Here is a 22,064-nt window from a genome sequence, read left to right as displayed (position 1 = left end):
CAAACTGTGGTTCTTCTAAGTGACAGATACCATACATCTCCCAGATGTTGTTTCTACCTGAAGTTGTGGCTGTTGACAGGAGTCTCTGTGTGTCCTCAGGCTGCTGAGCATCCTCTCCAGCCTCGCACCAACATCTCCCACACTCAGAGCCTCCACCTCGGCTTCAAGCTCCTCCTCCATGAGGCGAGCCAGGTGACCGGGCTTCAGCAGGTCCTCCACAGCCTCTTCATCCACCACCTCCTCCAGCTCCTTTTCCTTTTCTGCACTCTCTGTAACATCCATTGTTTTGTGTTAGTGCGTAACGAAAAGCAACTTTTAACTCACAATGTCACATTTTCAGATATCTTTTATTTAGCAGGATTTCTTTTTTATCTACATGCATGAATGAGCACAGAGAGAGATAGGACTACAATCCAACCATGTTTAAAATTACGGTTAATCTGCTTGTTGATTTTATTGATTATTCCTTTACTTTAAGAAATTTGCTCGTCAACTTTATTTGCTCATTTAATTATTATCACGGTTAGTAATTAAGTTGGTGGCTAATTCGACCACATATTTTAATAATAACAAGATAATATAAATTTTTTATTATCTATTTTTATTGAGAGAGGAGCTAAATTTATTCATTTTAAATTGAAAAAGTGGCAAAAAAATGGGACAAAATTGAGTGGCAAAATTAGCTAAAGACTCTCTACACTGAGATCATTGGAGTACAAAAGGAGGCACAGCATTCTATGAGACTGATGTACTCTACACACAATAAAAATACAGGGTTCATACCTTTTCAAGTGTCAAATTAAAACACTTTTTAACCCCTTTTTTTAAAAGTTTCGGGTTTAAAAACATCAGTTTCTACAAATGCTCATCTCCATTTTTAAAAAATCCCACTTAATGACATTTTATTATGCTATAAACAACCAAAATAATGTTTTATAATAGTTGCAATCACACACAAGTGGTGTTCAGGCAGAGCAGTTTTCATTTAGACATTTATTTCATGGACTGGATTCATTTCTGTGTAATTTTTACTTAGTTTTTCTCCTCACGCAGTCCTGCAGACAGCACTGCCGCTCACCTCTATGTCTGTCAGTCAGTCTCACCTCTCTTGACAGCTCCAGGCTGCTGCTGCTCTTGTTGTCTCTCTCTCCTCTTCACCAGAGTCTGGACCGCACACAGCACTGTGTTGATGTCTGTCTCCAGCTCAGCAGAGAACTCCGTGCAGAAGGCAGACTGGGGATCTGTTACTAAAGGGGAGGAGAGACGAGGTTGACCATGAGACAAATATGGTTCTTTTAAAAGTTTTTATGTCCAAAATCATATCATCATTCACTAGTCTCTACTCACTGGGTTGTCAAAAAGAGATAAATACAAATCAATACTCGGGTACAAACTGATACTAATAATTAGTATCAGACACTTGTATTTATACACAGCATCATTTATCGTCAACAGGTTCGATAACAACAGTGCCACCTTCTGTAATATCATTACAGGGACATTTTAAACTGAGTAACGCTGCAAAAAGTCGGGAACAGTGGCCGCAACAAAAATATGGTGCCAAGAAGTACAGAAGATAAACAATTTTTTGGTACTACGTCAGACGTGTGGTATCAATACTCAAATATTGAGTATTTTCATGAATATCAGTATTGACTTTGAAATTCTAGTGAAGTGAAAATCCTACTACGCACCCTGATCAGGCATTACTGCTCCCAACCATACTGTGGTGAGCTGACCGGAAACACAATTTACTAGTTTCAGTGCCACTATATGGACTGTCAGTATCACAGTGATCAGTCTGTGCACTCACCTGTTTGCTGGTGTCCCAGTGAGAGCAACTGCGTTTTCCAGGTGGTGAAATCGGTGATGTCGCTCTCCACTTGACCTCTGACATACTGCAGGCTCTGGACGATGGTCGGCTGACTGTCGGCGCTCCCGACACACACTGCCGGGACAAAGAACTGCTCCACACTGGGCATCTGAGCGGCTACGGCCCCCAGCTGGTCGAAGCTTGAACAGCAGGTGGCAAAATTGTTCCTGTGGAAAAAAATGCAGAGTTGTTAGGACTGAACACCAGAGATCAGTAAGTAAGGACTACATTTTTAGGCTTTTTTTAGGACCTTACAATCACAAATGATGGAATTGATTCACAGTGTGATTGTCTTGTCAAGCCTTAATCTATGAAAGTTTTTGGGTTAAAAAATATACAACAAGAGCAAGGAGCAGGGAGAGAGCAGACGGAAATGTGAGTGAATGGTCAAACTATTGAAAGAGTGAGAATTGAAAGACTGACACCATAGTTCTACTCATTCCAAATGCTTCTTTTCTCTTTCGCAATCTAGTTTATTGTGTCTCTGGCATTTTTAAGACCATTAAACACCAGATTTAAGGATTAATGATCATTATTGCCTTCAAATTTGAGACTCTTTGAATCGACACACCAACACAGACTGTGTTTTACCATGTGTGCAGCGCTCTGTCAGAGCTCTGCTGGGCCACACTGTCCAGCTCCACCTTCAGACTCTCGCTCTGCTGCAGCATTGAAGTAACACGCTGTTGCAGCTGACACCAGGTGGTGTCTCCTCTCCTCATCAGACAGCCGGGAGGCTGTCGGTGCGCAGCCAGTGGCGACGGGCACCTCAGGGTGTGCTGTCTGCGGCTGCTCGTCTCCTCCTTCTCCTCCTCCTCCTGCAGGTCCTTGGGGCAGCACTGCAGCAGCCAGGTCAGCTGCTGCAGGATGGTGGAGCACTGGGCAGCCAGAGTCTGGCCTCTGCTCACCCAGCCCCGCAGAGAAGCCTGGGGTGGGAGGCAACAGCCTGTGTCCTTACTCTGGCTCTGGAGGTGGTCTTTAATGTCCTGTAAGCTGTTAGTCAGCCTCCTACAGGTGGTCGGACATAAACAGACAATAAGGACATAATCAAGTAATAATAAACACAAATAGAAACTTAATCTAATCTTCATTGTGGGTAATTGTGGATATTGTCTAACTCAAACAACATAAAAATGACTTTAATATTGTTTTGCATACTAAGCAGGAACAAATAAATATTTTATGGTGAAATCCCCTGTTGAATCATGCTTGGAAAAGTGTTTTAATAATATAGTAGTTCAAGAGGTAGTTCACATTTTAAAGTGGTTGCACACACAGTGAGTGCAGACTGCACTGTATTTGCCCTGGGTACGACAGATGCTCATGATCATTGTCAGTGGGAACATAATGGAAAAACAGATTTGTAGCCACCAAACAAAAGGCTCACATTGTGAAATATTGGCCTGTAATAAAAACAATTTTTTACTGATTTATATCACTGTTAGACGCCTTTTCCCTACTGGAAAATGAAGTTGTGAAATCGTAGATCGTAGATTTTTCATCAGAGCACACAGGAGTTGTTGATCCACTCCTGCCTTAATCAGTAAAATCTATCATGTTACATAAGTGGCAAAAACCTACTGTCCCTGTGAGCTAAAAACCCTGATTTTCTCTATGGACTTTGGTGTGAGAGAGTAAGCATTTAAAAAAAGTTAAGTTTTTTACGTGTGTTTACTTTTTACTCTGTGAGCTTCTTGTTAAATCGCTAAAATCACGCTGCTTTGGTTTTGTTTGGTTACTATTTTTAAATCAAACACTGAATTCCTTTCAGCTTCACGGTGGTTGCAGCAGTTAACAGAATTCCCCCACATTATAAACACACTGACCTGAGATGGACCCACTGCTCAGTGAGTGTGGCCAGTCGTCGCCTCTGTCTGAGCAACAGCTTGAACAGATGAGAGGAGAAGCCTCTGCAGCGCTCGATGTTTCCCAAACCCAGCTCCTGCATCCACACAAATAAATATGTTAATATTTAAAATGTTAGAAAGCTGTCAGTAAAATGTGGACCACAAAAACAAACGGCATGCTGCGTGTCACCTTTGCAGGGTGCTGCAGAGCCGTAAGCAGAGTTGTTTTTCTTGCCCAGGAGCGATAGAAATACTTCTGACATCCATCCCACGCTGCCAACAGCTCTGTGAACAACCTACAACAACAAGAGTGCAGTGGAAATGACTGAGAGGGAGACTAGGGACTGCACTGAGGACTTTCATGGCATTTAAAATGGTTTCTCACTAAAAAATAAGAGAATAAGCAAATGGTGGAAAGGACCTTGAAAAGCTGTAGTGAGACTTTGTAAGTTTTGCTGCCACTATAGTCACATAATGGGAATTTTTCACAGATACATACATAACCCCAATGCTCAAATATCTTAATAAGCCCTGTGTTTATTTTAGAATTGATTTGAAGCTTTTTCTGATCACTTTTAAATCAAATCACAGCCTTTCTTTCAGCTACATTACAGAACTGTTCAGCTCATCTTGTTGGGCCCTCCTGGACCTTTACAGAGTCCGAGTCGAGCCTTAAATTAAAAAGGGATCAAGCCTTTTGCCAACAGCGACCCTCGACTTTGGAATGACATTGGCTAAGTAAATAAAGCCTGCAGAATCTTCTTTTAAATCACTTTTTAAAATCAATTTTTATAGACTTCTTTTAATGTGATGCTGTCAAACCTGTCGTTTACTTGTTTACCACCTATAAATTAATTTGAACCCTTATTAGCACTTAAAACTTCCTTCTGTGGATCCCCCATGTGACAGATGCAGCACCAGCATCACTAGCTCGTATGTTTTGGAGTTGCCCAAAAACAACAACAACAACAATATCTTTCAGACAATGTCAGATATTTTACACAGATCAATCAGTGGCAATTCTAGGAATTATTGAAGCATGGAGCATGATGTGGTCTCTTTTGTCTGCCTACTTATTATTATTATTATTATTATTATTATTATTATTATTATTATTATATTACTCAAATAGAAACAAAAAGCAGCCCCAACATATTCAACCCTAAAGACAGACGTTATGATGAACCTATAGAGCTGGAAAAAAATATGATTTTCATTGAAAAATCCAGAAGGAAATAATCTGGCAGCCAATGCAATTTAACCCTAATATAAGAGAAGAATTATTATACATTTCTTCACTTTTATTTGTCTTATTTTTTCTAAACCTAACCCTTTTTTTACATACCCACCTGATTTGTTTATGATTAAGAAATTATATGCATTTATATGCATCTAAGTTGAAATTTTACATGAAAATGAGTACGTTTAAGTTTGTATAGTGCTTGTATTATTGTCTGTCATGTGTTAGGTTCAAAATGTGCAAAAATCAATAAAGAGAATTGAAAAAAACAACTTAATCTTTGTTTTTAAAGGTGCAATATGAATAAGATAATAACAATGAATGCCATTTTTACTATTACAACCGCAACGACTATAACTGTAGCCATAAAAATGAACATAGCAGACTCGGTCTATGTTGTATGTTACAGTAAATTGAGTATAGTGTGAGTGACAATTGAAGTGAATGTAAAGCAAAGGCTAAAAAACATTGGTTTCTGTTCAGTGTTTCTTAAACGTGTCTAAAAAATATGTCTCGATAACAAACTGGAGCCACAGTTAACTCCTCCTTAAACACCTCCTGATTATAATGAAAAATCCAACAGCTACAAACAGATAAACCGACGTGCATGCTCTACTTACGTGCTCTCAGCCTGCTCCTGGCTGCTGACGACAGAGATAGTCGTGCTCATCTCCAGCGGCTGCATACAGAGGGTTTTCTCTGGGTCATCGGTCCTGTTCCACATCAGGCCTTTGCGGTACGACAGACCTAGAGTCACAAACGAAACAAACGAAGAGGATACTTCACTTTTTTTGTGTCTTATCCTGTACATCATATGAGCCTCTATCTGGTTTCACATGGTGGTGCACAAACGTGCAGATCAGGTTAACTGGACACTCTTAATTGACCATAGGTGTGAATGTGAGAGTGAATGGTTGTTAATCTACTGTATGTCAACTGGGATTAAACTCCATCTTTCCCCTCATGTGGGGGATTAAGAGGAAGAAAACGGATGGACGGATGTGACCAGGAAACTCACCGATCTCTGCGAGCATCTTGAACAGGTCAGACAGAGCTCTCTGCTTCTGCTGCAGGATGTGCTTGATCTCGGCCTTTTGTTTCTCTTTCTCTGCCGACATGTCGATGTTGAGGCTCTGGAGGTCTCGCAGGTTGCTGATCACCTCGCCTGAAGAAAGAAGAGCAGAGAAAAAAACATTATAAACAGATTTATTTGAATACAGGAACTTTTTAAACAAATGTGGAATTGTAAAGCCTTCCTTTGGGCCATTTTGCAATGAGGCAATTACAAAAAAGTTTTATGTAACTCATTTCTTACAAAGAGGGAGATTAAAGCTGCTATACAGAGACATTAAAAACAACAGAGAGAGAGAGAAAACACAATCCATTACACTTGGTTAAGAGGTTATTAAAAGTAGCATTAAAGAACGAGACAGAAAGAGAGAAAGATTTAAGATAAGGAGTGAAGAGATTTAAGATGAGATGAAACCACACAAAGAAAGTAAAACAAAAAACATTGAAGAAGTCCACTGGTTCCCAACTTTTCTTTTTTTCTTTAAACCGCCTCTTGCTTGTGTCCAAGACAAAAGAGCCCCCCCAACCCACAAGCCTCTGCCCACACACATGTATTCAATGCATTAAGTGATTAGTTATAAACCAACTTTTACTAAAATAAACAGCAGCTGTAGGTTTTTGTTCCTATTCTCAGTTCATAGATAATTATATTAGCAAAACACATTGCGACTGCAGGGACAGTTAACCATGTTGGTTTGTGTGATTCATCTTGAACACATTTCTTTAACAACCGAACAGAGTAGGCACATTTACACACCTTACATCACGCAGTACAAGGTTCAGAGGCCACACAGTCATTAGTAATAAATAACTTAACACATTTAAATGTGGAACAAAATGTGTTTTAATACTTTTTTTGATTATCCAATTGGGTGAAAAATATAATTTTCATAACCTGTGATCCCAGGAACACCCCTGAGGGCTAGGAACCATAGACCTAGTCTATTGATCTGTGGATTTATTCATTTTTTATTACAGGATTTTCCTTAGAACTTCTTCAGTTTTGTTAAATAAATCTTTTATTTTGCTGCGTCTCCCTTTCTCTTGCTTCCTTATTTGCCCTGGTCTGTGTCTGACTCATACCGTTACATCTTTCTTACCTGTGAAGTAGTCCAGGTCTTCAGCCAGCTCAGGCACCAGGTTCTTCTTCACATGCTGGACACATATTTTCTTCATTTTTCTGGTGAGAGCAGGGAGGCGTCCCTGTAGAGAAGACGCTTCGACTCCTTCCTCTGGACACTCATTCTGAAATACACAATTAAGCTCAGGTAATTGGTTAATAGATCATTTAAACATTATGTTGAAATAACAACAATAATAATAATAATGATGATGATAATAAACACACTGCATACCTGTAGATCTCTGCCTTTACCAGGCAGGTTGCTCTTCAGAGCCTGGTGAACTCGATGAATGGGTGTTTCTTCTGCGTTGACGTCAACACTGTCGAAGCTTGTGTTGCTTCCTTGTTCCACTAGAGCGGGAACACTGGGGCCACTCAGAGCCTCCCCAAACTTCTTAATAAACTTGAAGAGGGTTCTAGAAAAAAAGAACAATAGTCATCATTCACTAATATGTGTGCAGAAATGTTCTTACTCTCTGTGTCCTCTATCTACAATAAGCATACTGTCATGTCTCTATTTCTCTATTTAGTTGTTTTTGAAGGGGGTGGAAGTCAAGTTGCCAAGTTTGAAGATATGAAGCAAACTGGGGCCAGAAGGAGCTCTTTTAGAGATATATCTGTTGCATTTCGACCAATATCTCATGCATTTCTTATCTGACCAACGTGAAAGTCGGCGCTGCACACACTGGTGCCCTTAGTAAGTCACCTTATTCGTTTGAAGCATGTCATTTGACCCGTCACAAGGATATTCCTTGCATTTACAGACAGCCGAAGAGAGAAGGTGGGCTGAACATAGAAGTGCAGTTACAAGCAACAGTCCCAAAATCATCATTGCATTGGAGATGGAAGACTTACCGATGTGTCTTCTCCACAGACTGTTTGATGGACCAGAAACTGACATCATTCCACTTGGAGATCTTAACAAAGTCCTGAAAACAACAGTTTATATTACAACTAAGCCTTTCAACAAGGAAAAAAGTGAATTACAAGTTGACTTTTGGTGAAGTTGTAATTTAATTAAAAATAAAAATAAAGGGTATTATTAATCACATGTATTAATGTGAAAATATGTAGTTGTTTATCTTTGTCATTGTTCAAAATAAAAACCTATAAAAGTTTGATTTCACTCAGTGAACAACCTTTTTCTCTTTATGCACTTGTCTTAATTGGATGTGCAAAGTTTTTTTTCCCTTTTTATACAAAAAAATCAAAGGTTTTAAAAGTAGGAGGCAAATGAACATAAATACCTTCAGCTCCTTCTCAATGGGCTGCCTGAGTTGACTGATTTTGGTGTGGATGCAATCAGAGAACTGACTGTAGTATTTGTGCAGGTTCCACAGAAGACTGGACAAAGACTCTGGAAAACAAGCAGAAAATTATCTTTTTTTTTAAATATTGCACTGGTTTGACTTGGAACTATGGCTCATCAGCTAAATGCATTTTGAAATGAATCAGTGACATCTGATAAGGAGAGTTAGAAGAGGAAGAAGAGGAAGCACGACTGTGACTGAATTCTCTTTCAATAATATTGAAAAAGACATGTGATTGTTATAAGACAGAGTAGTGATGGCTGACCTTGTCCAGGCTGGTTGGGGACCAGGAGGAGGTGACAGTGGAAGCTGAGCAGCATGGCCAGACGAGTGTGGAACTCGCCCAGGCTAGAGCCTTCAATGAAGGCCTGGAGAGTGGAGGACACGGAGGACAGAGAGAGACGCTCCCCCTCATCACCTGAGAGGACAATCACAGGAAGGATTCGTTTTTTTTTGTTATACGCTTTACTTAAGTTGGACAGAGTTTAAAAGGAGGCTGACGTAACAGACTTAAAGGAGTTTGATTTTTACAGTAATAGTCAATAACCACATTAAGAAAAGGTAACCGAGGAAGGGTATTATCAATCTCCACCCGTCTGAGGTAGGTCCCCGATGAGCACAGTCCCCCAGACGAGGCAGGACCCGTGTCCAGGCCAGCACAACATCCCCTACAGCGTTGACCCCCAGAGCCCAGCCCCCACCCACAACCCAGAGGGGAAGCCAACCCCCTGCCAGGGGCCACCCCCACCCACGGTCCATAACTGAGACTTTCTAAAGTTACCTGCTTAATTAAAAATGTCAAAAACAAAGATTATTAAATATTTACCTGTGTTCGCCTCCATACTCTGCTCCTCCAGGTACCTCTCTACCAGTTGGTAGATAGAGAACCAGTGTGGGGTTGATTTCTCAGAGTGCCGCTTCATTGCGTTGTCCAGACTGCTCGACCAACAACTACCACACAGAAGTGACACGACAGGAGACATTTGCATTAAAAACACAGAAACAGGGTAAATGTGATGAATTTAAGAGAAGTCATTAGATGATGGTTGATTCAATCCCGGGTGATCTTACTTCAGCTCCAGTTTGCGCCACTGGATAATGAGCTGGGTGACTGGTTCCAGTTCATTCCGCAGAGAGACTGAGCGACTGGCGTTATTCTCCCAGTCCTGAAAACATGGATTTTTTTTAGAAAAACTACAGCTAGCAGACATTTGACATGCCACCTGGAAACTGTGTCAGCTATTAAAACTGCCACTGACTTAATAGTTGAAGATCAATGACGTATCATCTGTTATTCGAAATAAATCTTAAAAAAAAGAGAAAGCTCACCTGTGCTTTACTGAGCAGAATCTCCAGACCATTTAGGAACTTGGCAAGTGGACTGGCCAAACTGAAAGATCTGATCCTCTCCATCACCACAGTCAGCTGCCAAAACAAAAAAAAATGCTTTCAACCCCATTTTTATGAATATGAAATATCCATGGTCATAATTGTATTCAGTTTCCACCTGTTGATTATGTTCTAGTATGAGTTCCATAAATGGAACACCCCCAAATCCCTTCTTGCTCCATCACTGTGGGTCTTCATGTAAATAATCCTAACTGACCTGTACGAGTGCTGGATGTTCAGGCCAGTCGCTGAGTCTCTGCTTCACTGCTGCACTCAGCTGCTCCAGAACGGGGAGGCAGTGGGAGGCCTCGCTCATGTTGTGCTGCTGATAGAAGTCATATGGTCCCTCTGAGGTGACGAGCAGAGCGTCAGGACCTCCTGAGCCCTGCACCGTGTTCTGCAGGAGGGCAGAGAGCAGCAGTTCACTGCCTGTCAGCTGCTGGTCCACTTCAGCATCTGAGGAGGAGGGAACCACAGGACATTGTGAGCCAGTTTACACAAACACATTTTTTGAGCTGGTAGAAAAAGGCTGGACAATATTCTTGAAACCAAAGATACCAACCAATCAGATGATAGAAGCGTGACATCACAGGGGCAGCGATCTGATAGGACGAGACCAGGGCTTTGATGGATTCTTTGCTATGATTGGCTGTCACTGTGCCCTGATACCACAGTGATCGGGCGTATCCCAAACACAGGCGATTATGCACCAGGACCAATGTGTTCATGGCATTTGGAGACAGGAAGCTGCTCTCAGTGGACCCATGCTGAGCTGCTTTCTCCTCCTCCTCCTCCAACCCAGAGTCTGCTGGACCCTCCAGACTCGGCTGAGACGTGATGTCAGCAAAGTCCTGATTAAGAGCATGGACACAATAATCAGCTCAGAGAGATTTAATTAGAGAGACGAAGAATAGGGATTTTTCTATGACGATGAGCAACCAATGATGACCGATATATGACACCTTTCTTTCTTGTGCAGGCATTTAAAAACTCAAATACAAAGTAATAACAAGTACTGTGTTAAAACTCTCTTGTTTAAACAAACATCATTGTGTGAACTTTATGTTCAGCATCATATTAGGCATCAACAACAGTCGTATGCGAATACCTTGTTGAACTGAGGGAACTGGTGTCTGAAGTCTCTCTCTTCCTGCTCGTCCTCAGTCAGGCCCGAGCCGTGTAGTTGAGAGCGGTTGCGGTACAGACTGGCCTCCAGCTGCTCTCGCTCTCTCCTCCGTCTCTCCTGCTCGTCCCACTCATTCACCAGAGCCTGAGGACGATCATGATACAGTCAGAACAGAGACGGCATCAGTTCAGTTTGAAATGAGTGAGAAAAAACACTCCTCAAGATTCATATTATTAGATGTCGCTGAGATAAACACATCTGATGGTAGAGTGTCTGATCCTGCATACATTTACCAAACCCACGGCGATGAAAATATAAGGTAATAAGCAAAACGGATGCTACGGACTTAAGTCAAAGCTCTTACCCGACATATGTGTCTGAAGAGGTTCCGTGCCTCGTTGCTGAACTCTCCTGTGGACAGAGTGTGGCACTGCATGTGCGACAGAGCATTCAGAAGCAGAATGGAGGGCTGTGGGAGGACATGTTCGGGGGCCTGCTGGGGCAGAAGCTTCACCAGGCAGCGGAGAACGTCCATACACTCCGTGGAGCACAGGAAGTCTGCGCGGGCCAGGGAAGATGGCAGGCTGGAGGACAAGGAGGGGAAGGCCAGCAGGCAGGACACCAGCTTGTGCAGTCCTGGTACAGGCGTGAGCGAGGCGGCCACCTGTGAGGCTACCAGCCTCATGCCGTGCCGCAGCTGGAGGATGCCGGTCCGCACTGGCCCTACCACATCTGGGTACAGGGGATAATCCTCCAGCAGCCTCTGGGAGAAGCGCTGCTGTGAGCTCTGCCACACCGCCTCCTCCTTCAGTAGACTCTGAACAAATGACCTGGATTTGGAGGAGGAGCCCTGCAGCACCTTGAGCAGGTGGGACAGCAGGTCTTGGATTCGAGATGCCTGGCCAATGCTGCAGAGGTAGTGCTGAAGGTCCTGGAAGAGTCGACCGTACTGGGGTTCATGAGGGCGACACGCCTGCTTCCTGGAGAGCTCGGCTATCTGCTCCTTCACCTGCTGCATACGGATCCACAGGTACCTACAACCACAAGTCACGTATGTAAGTAAAGTGCTGCTGATCTGCCTCATTGTCCTGACTCTCAACCATGTTTGCTGTGATCCTCAATAAACATGTAATTCAAGCCATTTTTGACTGTCTTAACAGACATAGAGACAGTTGGAATATCACATAGTGTTGCTGATTCCAACCTGATTCGGGGATGTTGGAATCCATCGGTGGTGCTGCTCTCTTCCAGCTCTGCTCCGGTCATCAGCTGAGACGACAGGCTGCGACCTTTCCACTCCTCCTGTAGCAGAGCCAGCTGCAACACACACAGTTGAACATGTCATGTCAACACAAACACCAATAATGTATTTCCAGGTTTAAACACTATTACATTCTAGTGATGGTCCAGCTGCAGCATGTGACCGCAAACATCCTGAAAGTGCCAGTTAACCCTTTCTGCCACAGTGTCCCCACTCAAAAACAACAACACCAGTGCTATTTCTCTGGAATCCAACATCGAGAACTATGAGCTAAACTTTAAATTGCAGGCTTTGCAATTCACTAACTGCACTGGATGAAAAGCAACACAGACAGAGAGCTGCTGACCTCCTGCTGAGCGTAGTTGAGTTTGTAGGCCCTCTTCACAGCGGGGTCAAAGATGGTCTGTGGCGTCCACACTTTGATCTGCAGCAAGCCCATGTTGACCCAGAAGACCCCGGACCGGGCCAGCGAGTTGGAGCCTTGCACCTTGCTTTGAACATACTGCTGCAGGCAGGTGAGGCAGGACTCCACCAGGCTGTCGGGAAGCAGATTGGGGGGGAGGAAGTCTCTGAAGACCGTCTGGATCTCCTGGGCAGCTATCAGGGGGTCTGGATCCTCCACCAGGCTCTCACAGCTCTCCATGTAGCCCTCCTGCAGGCTGAGAGGCAGCAGGTCGGCCATGCTCTGAAGCTGGCGACGCAGGACCGCACCCTGCAGTCTGAAGTCAGTGCCCCTGGTCAGAAGTAAAAGAAACATTTAGTTGCAGCCTTATTGTAATGTAATCTTTATTTACTCATTAACCTAAACATGTATATTCGCATTAAGTTATAAGAGTTGTTAATTGCCTGAAACTGTGCTGCTGTAATGTCTGATTTTACTTGTTTACTCATGTAATTGACTGGTTTTGCTACAAAATACTGGGCCAAGTTTATGTTTGTTTGTTTTGAATAGTTTTAGAAATTCACTTTTTACTCCTTGTGGAAATATGCTTTCAGTAGAATTCAGATTTTCAAGCCCTTACCATGAAAGTGGCAAATGTGTTCAAAATGTTAAGCCAAAATGTTTTCAGGAGCATGAAGTTACTATCTCCCCCTGTGTAACATTTGACATTTTAGATAGCATACATTGTGTCAGGGTGGACATGCTGTGTTTCACGTTATAGATGTGCAAAGCATATAATTTAGAATAATCAATAGTTATGTTCCCTCTACCTGAACTCGGCAAGTGCTGGGATGGCCATATTGTCCCACAACACTGCAGAAACATCCTGCAGCTGCTGGATCCTCTCCTTCCACTCCCCCAGGGTGACGTGGGAGAGGGAGAGCAAAGTGGCAGCTGATGGCTCCCACTGCTGTCCAGTCTCGCAGTTCATGAGCACTCCCAGCATGCAATGCGACCACACTGCTTTACTCAGCAAGGCTGGACCCTGAAAACGACATAGGAACTGTTAAGTAAAATTTACTGTAAAGGTAATAGAAGAAAATCCGTCTAAAATTGTGGTGCAGCACCATATTATCTGCTCCGTGCGGCAGCTTTGGACCCAGCTGTCTCTCAGGATTCAGTGGGTCCCACTTCAGCCAGCGGTCTGGGTCTGAGGTCACGTAGCTGGTCCACAAGGCGGACAGAGCCTCTGACAGGAGCTCAGACCACACAAACTGCAGCTCTTCAGCCGGCTGGAGGAGAGAAGAATCATTACTCATCATTACTAATGTTTTTGAATGAGTTACTGACATATAGTCAGCAATATTTTTGCAGCGTTTCAAAGTGGAAAATGAAGTGTGCTAAATTCTGATTTTACATCACACATGACACTGAAGTTGTTGGTCTATGATTGCCTTCATCAGTAAATTCAGTAAATTCTTTCTTCCTGTGGAATTTTTTTTTTTTTACCAGCGGAAATAAACTAAGAGCGTATTCTTAAGATACCATAAAGTTAAGCAGGTGAAGATTTTCTTAGATGAGCCATTTTTTAGTGACTAAATCTTTTTTTCCTTGTGTTACAGTAGTGTGTTGTTGTGTTTGTTGTGTGGCAGCCAAATGTTTAGTGTGAATTTCAGGGGATGCTTATTATACTGACCCTGTCACTGCTGAGCAGGAACCAGAGTGGCTGCAGCTGACTGACATTCATTGGTGTGGACTGAAGGCAGTAACGAAGATGCCTGGAGAGTTCCCGACGCAAGCTGTCCTCTGCCTCCTGATCACTGCAGAATCAATTCAAACGTCAGCTGATTCAAGGACAGAGAGCACAAATGTGTGAAGTGTGGAGCAGATCTTTTTTTTTTTACCTGGGTGAGAGGGCCAGGTGCAGCAGGTCGGTGCTGAGTCGCAGCTGGTTGAGTACAGCCAGTCCCTCCATCAGGGGCCAGAGCTGGACTCTGCGGCTGAGCTGCTGCAGCTCCTCTCGGGCCAGGTGGACACCGTCTGCTGGCTCCTCACCCTCAGACATGGAGCATCTCTCCAAGAGACCAGTGGAGGTCATGCGGAACTGCTGCTGCTCCACACACAACACCAACCGCTCCAGCACTCCTGATAGGAGACAAAAAATGTTTTATATAGTGTAAAACCCTAATATCATAAATGCCATAGAGTTGAAATTCCTTTAATTCTCTGTTTTGTGGTGATTGAAGTGCAATTCTGAGGAGCTACAGGATATTTTGACTTGTGATGGTGCTAGACACATAATATATTGTATAAAGTATGTGAATATGTGATTATTATTAGGAAAGCAAACATATGTGGATATATATGTTTAAAGTGTCCAATTAAGCTCTGTATGTTTTTGGATAGTAGGAGAAAACAGAAGATCCAGGAGAAAACCCATATGCACATGAAGAGAACATGGGATTCTGGATTTAAACCTCATTCCTTCTTGCTAAACCGCATTCCTTAGTGGCTACACTGTTACCTCACACCACGGCAATTTTATGGAATAAACAACTGCTCGATCAATCAAGGAAATAATCACCAGATTAATCAATAATGAAAATAATCATTAGTTGTAGCCATGAGCAGCAGCAGTTAGATGTTTTTGGCTCAACTCAACTTAAACAAACCTGTCAACCGACTGACATACATTCTCATTTCAAAAGAGGTATACACATTTGCTCACCAGACTTTTGTGGATCCAGCTGGTTGTTGGCAAGCAGGACAAGGCCGCAGGCTTCCAGCAGACTCTCTTTGATGTCCAGCCTGAGGGCAGCACCCTGAAGTCGGACCAGCTCCTGCCTCAAAAGCCCAGTGGTGCCGTCCAGCCTCAGATCGCTCACCTCTAGGACTTTGCTCAGGAGCCGCAGCCGAGACGCACACTTACCCACTGACTCCAGCTGAGGAAGGTGGTTTATTTAATGAAAGAAAGCAGATACATCTCAGATAAACCTTTGCTGCTTTGGTAACTTATTAGAAAGCACAGAAGAAAACATTTAAAATACATGTATCTGATCATGAAAATGAAAGCGTCTCTCCCCACCTTGAATGGGAGCGCTTTCCCCAGAGTTTTTTGAATGCCTTTCAGAGCTGTGGCCACAGACACTGGGGTGGACAGAACAGTCTGGATGGCTGCAGAGACCACCTGCAGCTCCTGGAGACCTCTGGACACAGAAAAAGTAGAAATTTATCAACTGTGGGCAATGAAAAAAAATATAGCATTGTGGATTGTGGAGAGAAATATTTACTCGAATGCTGCGTCAGTGTCGCCCAGCAGCAGCTGCGGCAGCCGCAGGATGAGGTGCTTCTGCACCCACTGCCAGTGCAGGGACAGGATGGAGATGCCCTGAGAGTCAGCCGGCAGCGTGCTGCACACGTCCCAGAAGCGATCCAGCCACTGAAGCAGCTGCAGCATCTAAACACAACACAGACAGAGTACGACAAATGAGAACCTGTGGTCATTTTAAGGAATTAATGGATTTATGTAGCGTTAACTACATACAGTAGCTAACTAAGTGGTAAATATTAAAACCACTGCCTGAAATATCTGAGCCATATTAACAAGATAGTTTCTCTCTCCCGGTAGAAAGAGGAAGAGGATAACAGCAGTCACAATAGCACTAATAGACGTAGATAGATAGCAGATAACAGTAGTCACAGTAACAGCAGTAATAAACGCAGAAATAACAGTAATTATAGCAGTAACAATATCAGTAAAAGCAGTACCACTGGCTGCTAGAAGGAGCAGTATAAATTATTATGGTAACAGCTATAAAACCAGGAGTGACGGTACCAGCAGAGTTAAATATGTTCATAAAGTCAACACAGGAAAGGAAAAACATGGATGTAAAAGGTCCTCACCTCAAACATGATGTGGTCAGAGATGTAGTTCTGTCCACTCTGCACAGCCTGCAGGGTGAAGGAGCTCCACAGGTCAAAGAAAGACTGCAGGTGCATCAGCACTGGATGAGGCAGGTGACCAATATCAACAGTACCTGTAGAAAATAAAATGCATAAAAATAACACATTTGCACTCTTCAAATTGACTTCCAAAGGAACTAATAGTTACGGAAATGAAGAGTTTCTATGACTGACGATGAAAAACGTGGCTCCACAAGTAACAGAAGATGAAGGATTTGTTATACATCTGTGATTGATCACATGTTATAGCAGCTCTTATTTAAGATAATGCCTCTTACTCCCAAAAAGAAACCTTTGCCTGATGAAGATCTAGCACCAAAAGGTTGTGATTCATTTATCATTGTAAGTTAAACTGTGTACAGGATCTTCTGTTTGGTATTTTGGCCCCATGTATACAAACCTTTGCTGAAGGCTGTGGCGATCCTCAGAGCACAGTTCTGAGCAGACAGGTTGATGGCACAAGAGCAAATGACAGACCTTTCCTCTCTGTCCATCATCAGAACAATCCTAACACACACACACACACGCACAGACACACAAATCAAAAATCCATCCAGCAAGGACAAAAAATGTAATACAAAATGACTTCTGTACCAATATCAAAACAAACAATTATATTTTAACAGTTTTAAATGGTTTCAGCAAGGTTTTGCTTTAACCTTTACCCACACAAAACAATTAAAAATCTAAATAACATAATATATACAGTATACATGATACATGATATTATCCCCTGAATTGTTTTTACTTTGTCAGTTTTTTGTCATGCCTGAATATAATCCTGCACAAACTATTTTAAGTGGTTTGTTTACCTGTTGGCAACAGTGTTCAGTGCCTCCAGGAATTCCATGTATCTTTCCTCGTCCTCAAAGTTACATTTATTGGCTAAAATATCCAGATATTGTTTGTTCCAGCGCATGTCCACCAGAATCCTGTATTCATCTGCAACAGAACACACAACAGTCATTCATATTTAAGATGCTGGGGAAACTGTTCTTTTTAGAATTTAGAATACAACTTGCCTTTCCAGTTAAAAAAAAAGAAAACAACTACTTTGATCTGAGAACTTCTCAAACAAACGAGTAATACAGCCAAACATTTGGTTTAAAGCAAGCTGCAATGAATTACCACATGGATTTCTTCTTAAATTAACTTTTCAAAACTAGAAAAAAAAGAAGAGAAGTCAGAAGAAGAGGTCAGTTTACCTGTGCTGTGAGGCTGCAGCAGTTCTGCCAGTGACTTGCCCTTAGTGGCAAGTTTGCTGCCAAACACAGCCTTCAGAGCCCGGTTTCCTGCTTCCACCTGAACCAGAGCTGAATCTGCAAGAGTCAACAATAGCATAGCTTGGAATTAAATACCTCTGGACTGGGGAAAAAAACACTATTTTCACATGTTTTTTTGCAGTTAAAATATGATGCATAGACAGATGTGTCCATTTAAACATCCTGAGAAAAACCCACAAATAGATTAAAGATCTCGGGTGTAACATTTAGGTAGGGTTAATTGGCAAATCCTGAAGTTGCTACTCATCACTTTATTGTAAAGTATAAACCTTTCATATGTCCTTTAGGCAGAGACTTTGTTTTATAAAGGCCAACTTTATATGAAGGCCACCACCATTTCCTGAAGCACTTGGGAAAGGGAGAAGTGAAAAGAAGACTCCTGCATTGTTTAAATCTACAGTCTCACCATGAGATGTTACTATTTTTACACACTGGACCTTTAAAGTTGCAATCTTATACAAAAACAAACACATCATTGTATATGAATACTCATTTTTGAGTAAAAAAAACAAACAAAAAACAAACCAGGAGTGTATTTGTAGCTCTTTGCCAGGTGGGAGAGCCAGCTGCTGCGGAGGAACCAGTCTCCGTGAGACGCTCTCTCTGTGACAAATCTCACTGCTGTGGGGATCAGCTTCAGAGTGTCTCCTTCCTCCAGGTCCACAACACCCTCAGAGAACACCAGGCCTTCGTTGACGCCACTGCTCTGCAACGCCCTCTGCAGGTCACTCAGACTCAGTGGACGATTCCTGTGCAAATGTGTGACATACTATGTTAAACTTGTTGGTTTGTGATAAAACTTTAAACTGGGACATTCTTTTGTTTTGGTCATCGAGTTGTTTGTTGTTATTGCTCTTTTTTTTTTTTCTGGTAAAAAGTAATGGTTAATATGCTGAGTAATTTCTCCCTAGATTTTGCATAATATACCTACAAAATAATATAGCGACTTATTTTGTGTCTTTACTGGCCTAATTACACTAGTAGTCATCTGTTGCACATTTAACACATTTAACACATTTGTGTGACTGCTGTTGTCGTCCTCACCGTTTGCCCTGCAGGCTGAGAGTGTTCAGGCAAAAAGACAGGACCTGTCCGTCTCGCAGAATGGCAGAGAAGCAGGAATCTTCTGTGGAGAGGAGAGCGGAGGGGAAACCGTCGGGCCAAACCCCAGCACACAGCAGCCCGCTGCCCCAGTCCTCTGTGTCAAGGATGGCCAGGTGCTGCTCAATCACATGCTGGGCTTGCTGAAGGGAAAAAGATACAGCAATGTTTGTCCTAATGTATGGCCCCTAATGTATTTTGTTTCTTTTAGTCTTAAATTATATTTTTAATACTTGTTTCTTTATTATTTGTGTCTCCCATTTTTCTTTTGTCTAAATTATAAAATTGAAGTTGTGGGTTCTATTCCTGCCTCTGCTAGCCTACATGCCAAGGTGTCCTTGGGCAAGACACATAACCCTACATTACTCCTGTGCTGGCAGCATGTGAAAGATGAGTAATAGAAAATATGTTGCACACAGATGTGCTGATCAAATGGCAAAGCTGTAATGTAAAGCAGCTTTGAATGATCATCAAGACCAGAAAAGTGCTATATTAATACAGACCCTCGACAATATTTTATGTTTCTCATGTTGCCCCTTGGGGAAAATAATTGCTCATCCCTGCTCTAAATGTACCGTATAAACTGCCAAAGGAGTGTATAAACAGAAAACAAGTGGTCCCGGAACAGATTCTTGGGGGACACCGCAGGTGATGGATGAAGATGTATTGAAAATAAGGCCTTGATACCTTTTGGCTGGCAGTGGTGCGCTGGCACAGGGAGTATGCCTCTCCACAGGCGTGCTGCAGGGCGCTGGGTAAATCCACGCCTCTGTGCAGCTGACAGGACAACAGGGTGCCAGCATGGAGGAGTGAGGCCACTGATGAGGCCGGGGAATCTGAAACGTAAATGTTTTAGTTCATTAGCCTCTGCAGACAGACTGACGTACTGTCATTTGGCTGTAATGTTTCAGCACCTACCCCAGATGGCAGATTTGATGCCTTTATGTATTTCAATCAGCAGATCACACACACAGTCTCCAGGCACTCCGGCAGTGTGAAGCAGGGTCTTCAGGTCCAACTTGTCCCAGCAGACGCCCTCATGTTCCCCTGGGATGTAAACCTCCACCCCTCTGTTCCTCATGGCTCTGGAGAGCTCCCCATGCACTGGGTCCATGGTCAGGAACAACCTGCGCATCAGACACATCAGCTGAGTATTGTCTCATATTTAATGACTTCAACAGGAAGTGAAGCTTCAGTTGTTCATGATTACCTGAAGTTAGGGTGCGGGGTGATTTGGGGCGTTTTCCCATCTATGACACCACGTTCATTGATGGTGAGGGATCCACCAGGCTCCAGCAGGGCATTGAGTCGATCCAGGACAGAGGCACTACACATTTAAAACACAATTAACCCAATGTTAGACCAATAATACACTTTCTGGGGCTTTCTTATGTTTAAGTTTCTCTTTCAATCTAACTAAATAAGTACATACTGTCCCTAAAAAATCGCTAGGTGGGCCAGTGTGTATGTTTGATTGACAGCTGTGATAAACAGTAAATACACATCATGTAGCAGCTTCTGTAATAAGCAGTACGCATGTTCAGTCATGTTTATGAGAAGGGTTGCACATTGATTTCTCTTTCTTGTCCTGCATGGGGTCAATAAAAAGTATTTGTGGTGAAGAAATGTGATCAGAATAAAAGAGAATATTTTTACAAAATGAAAAGAATGTGGGTGCTTTGGATGCTTTTCTTGAATTTTTTTTTTATCATGGTGATACAATTTTTAATACAAAATATATATATATATATATATATATATATATATATATATATATATATATATATATATATATATATATATAGGGGTATATTTCCTTTTACCCCTAACCCTATCTTTTAAAATTGTACATTTCCTTCTCAGACAGTATTTAAGTTTATGACAGAACGTCGGTAGATTTGTCACTAGTAGATTTTGGAAACGGTACAAAACATAAACGTATACAAACAGACAGACAGATTATCTGGTTGAGATGCATTCACAATAGATGAAGAATCTTCCAAGCATCACATAGAGCTCACTCAGAAGGAAGAGCCAGATTTCAGACTGGTAAACTGGCAAGAAAATATCTGGAGAGGCTTCTGCCAACATTCTCCTCTTTCCAGAGGATGTCTGGACTTCTGTGCATATCTGAAAGCGTGACACTTCACGTTCCTCACCTGCAGAAGTTAACGTTGTCCATGAGCAGCCAATCGCCAGCCTGCAGGGCCTGGACCAGCATGCCGTCCAACCACTCAAAGCCTCCATTTGTCCAGCCGTCCTCCAGCTGAGCCAGTCGCTCCTTCAGCAGCGTGAAGTCCATCTGCAGCTTGGACATGTCTGGAGGACAAACAGAAATACTTTTTTTACTCCATTCTTATATCCAATTTCCCCTTTTATCAGACAGTGTCCTGTCATCTATTACCAGTGAAGACTTTGAGCTTGGTGTTGAGCTTCTGCAGGAGCAGGATGATGACTTCCAGCTTGTTCAGAGCCTCAGAGTCGACCGTTCCCCCAGTTTTCTGCATCTCTTTATCCTTCAGCCAGTGGCAGAACAGGCCCCACGTCTGCAGCAGGAACTCTGTGTCCTGGATGCCAACGTCCAGTGACATGAGGCCACGTCTTATTACCATGGCAACTATGTAGTCCACGCTTTCCAGCACTTGCTGCCATGGACGCATGATATCCACCTAAAAAAATGGAAGAAGTTATTGGTTTAAGTGGTTTTCCGTTTTTAAACAATGATGACATTTTAGCAAAACTAGAAACTTGACTTCCTGGTTACCTGTTCAAAGCCTCCCAGCAGCTCAGTGGTGTCCATGGCACTGTTCATGGCCATAACTCTGAGGCGGTGTCCTGTCAACAGAGTCAGTAATCTCACCAGGCTGGTCTTTCCGCTGGCAGTGGGGCCGACTAGTATTGTCATCCATCCCATCTCCACGCACTTCATCAGGGACTCCAGCGGTCGCAGGGCCTGGTGGGTGATGGACAGTGGGGGGTCCAGGGCCACCGGGGCTCCGCCACTGCGCTGCAGGACTGAAAAGCCCACCTGTAAAGGCAATCCACAGGAAAGAAAAAAATATACATGAATTTCTTTGCCAAATTTTTAAACATTT

At 42.8% G+C, this 22,064-nt stretch overlaps 1 protein-coding gene across 1 annotated transcript in view; it reads right to left on the bottom strand.

The window, feature by feature from the left end:
- The window catches only part of mdn1 (midasin AAA ATPase 1), a 56,492-nt gene that overhangs the window by 9,999 nt on the left and 24,429 nt on the right, over nucleotides 1-22,064 (bottom strand). The window contains exons 42-82 of the mRNA XM_058614388.1: nucleotides 21,734-21,997; nucleotides 21,374-21,638; nucleotides 21,129-21,288; nucleotides 20,180-20,296; nucleotides 19,888-20,096; nucleotides 19,657-19,805; nucleotides 18,913-19,112; nucleotides 18,394-18,617; nucleotides 17,791-17,904; nucleotides 17,398-17,527; nucleotides 16,986-17,092; nucleotides 16,526-16,659; nucleotides 15,913-16,079; nucleotides 15,708-15,828; nucleotides 15,351-15,564; nucleotides 14,527-14,767; nucleotides 14,319-14,442; nucleotides 13,750-13,914; nucleotides 13,453-13,667; nucleotides 12,587-12,974; nucleotides 12,184-12,296; nucleotides 11,344-12,013; nucleotides 10,962-11,123; nucleotides 10,416-10,704; nucleotides 10,071-10,309; nucleotides 9,794-9,889; nucleotides 9,536-9,630; nucleotides 9,291-9,415; nucleotides 8,730-8,882; nucleotides 8,402-8,511; nucleotides 8,010-8,083; nucleotides 7,387-7,570; nucleotides 7,132-7,276; nucleotides 5,979-6,125; nucleotides 5,581-5,707; nucleotides 3,911-4,016; nucleotides 3,700-3,815; nucleotides 2,465-2,881; nucleotides 1,814-2,040; nucleotides 1,104-1,247; nucleotides 58-269 (exon numbers count right to left, since the gene is read on the bottom strand). Of these exons, the coding sequence (XP_058470371.1) occupies nucleotides 58-269; nucleotides 1,104-1,247; nucleotides 1,814-2,040; nucleotides 2,465-2,881; nucleotides 3,700-3,815; nucleotides 3,911-4,016; nucleotides 5,581-5,707; nucleotides 5,979-6,125; nucleotides 7,132-7,276; nucleotides 7,387-7,570; nucleotides 8,010-8,083; nucleotides 8,402-8,511; nucleotides 8,730-8,882; nucleotides 9,291-9,415; nucleotides 9,536-9,630; nucleotides 9,794-9,889; nucleotides 10,071-10,309; nucleotides 10,416-10,704; nucleotides 10,962-11,123; nucleotides 11,344-12,013; nucleotides 12,184-12,296; nucleotides 12,587-12,974; nucleotides 13,453-13,667; nucleotides 13,750-13,914; nucleotides 14,319-14,442; nucleotides 14,527-14,767; nucleotides 15,351-15,564; nucleotides 15,708-15,828; nucleotides 15,913-16,079; nucleotides 16,526-16,659; nucleotides 16,986-17,092; nucleotides 17,398-17,527; nucleotides 17,791-17,904; nucleotides 18,394-18,617; nucleotides 18,913-19,112; nucleotides 19,657-19,805; nucleotides 19,888-20,096; nucleotides 20,180-20,296; nucleotides 21,129-21,288; nucleotides 21,374-21,638; nucleotides 21,734-21,997 (7,659 nt within the window). The remainder of the gene's footprint in view (nucleotides 1-57; nucleotides 270-1,103; nucleotides 1,248-1,813; nucleotides 2,041-2,464; nucleotides 2,882-3,699; nucleotides 3,816-3,910; nucleotides 4,017-5,580; nucleotides 5,708-5,978; nucleotides 6,126-7,131; nucleotides 7,277-7,386; nucleotides 7,571-8,009; nucleotides 8,084-8,401; nucleotides 8,512-8,729; nucleotides 8,883-9,290; nucleotides 9,416-9,535; nucleotides 9,631-9,793; nucleotides 9,890-10,070; nucleotides 10,310-10,415; nucleotides 10,705-10,961; nucleotides 11,124-11,343; nucleotides 12,014-12,183; nucleotides 12,297-12,586; nucleotides 12,975-13,452; nucleotides 13,668-13,749; nucleotides 13,915-14,318; nucleotides 14,443-14,526; nucleotides 14,768-15,350; nucleotides 15,565-15,707; nucleotides 15,829-15,912; nucleotides 16,080-16,525; nucleotides 16,660-16,985; nucleotides 17,093-17,397; nucleotides 17,528-17,790; nucleotides 17,905-18,393; nucleotides 18,618-18,912; nucleotides 19,113-19,656; nucleotides 19,806-19,887; nucleotides 20,097-20,179; nucleotides 20,297-21,128; nucleotides 21,289-21,373; nucleotides 21,639-21,733; nucleotides 21,998-22,064) is intronic.

This window comes from Solea solea, chromosome 17 (genome assembly GCF_958295425.1).
Source record: "Solea solea chromosome 17, fSolSol10.1, whole genome shotgun sequence".
Lineage (NCBI taxonomy): Eukaryota > Metazoa > Chordata > Actinopteri > Pleuronectiformes > Soleidae > Solea > Solea solea.
Note: the sequence above shows the minus strand (reverse complement) of the source record. Positions and strands in the feature narration are given on the sequence as shown.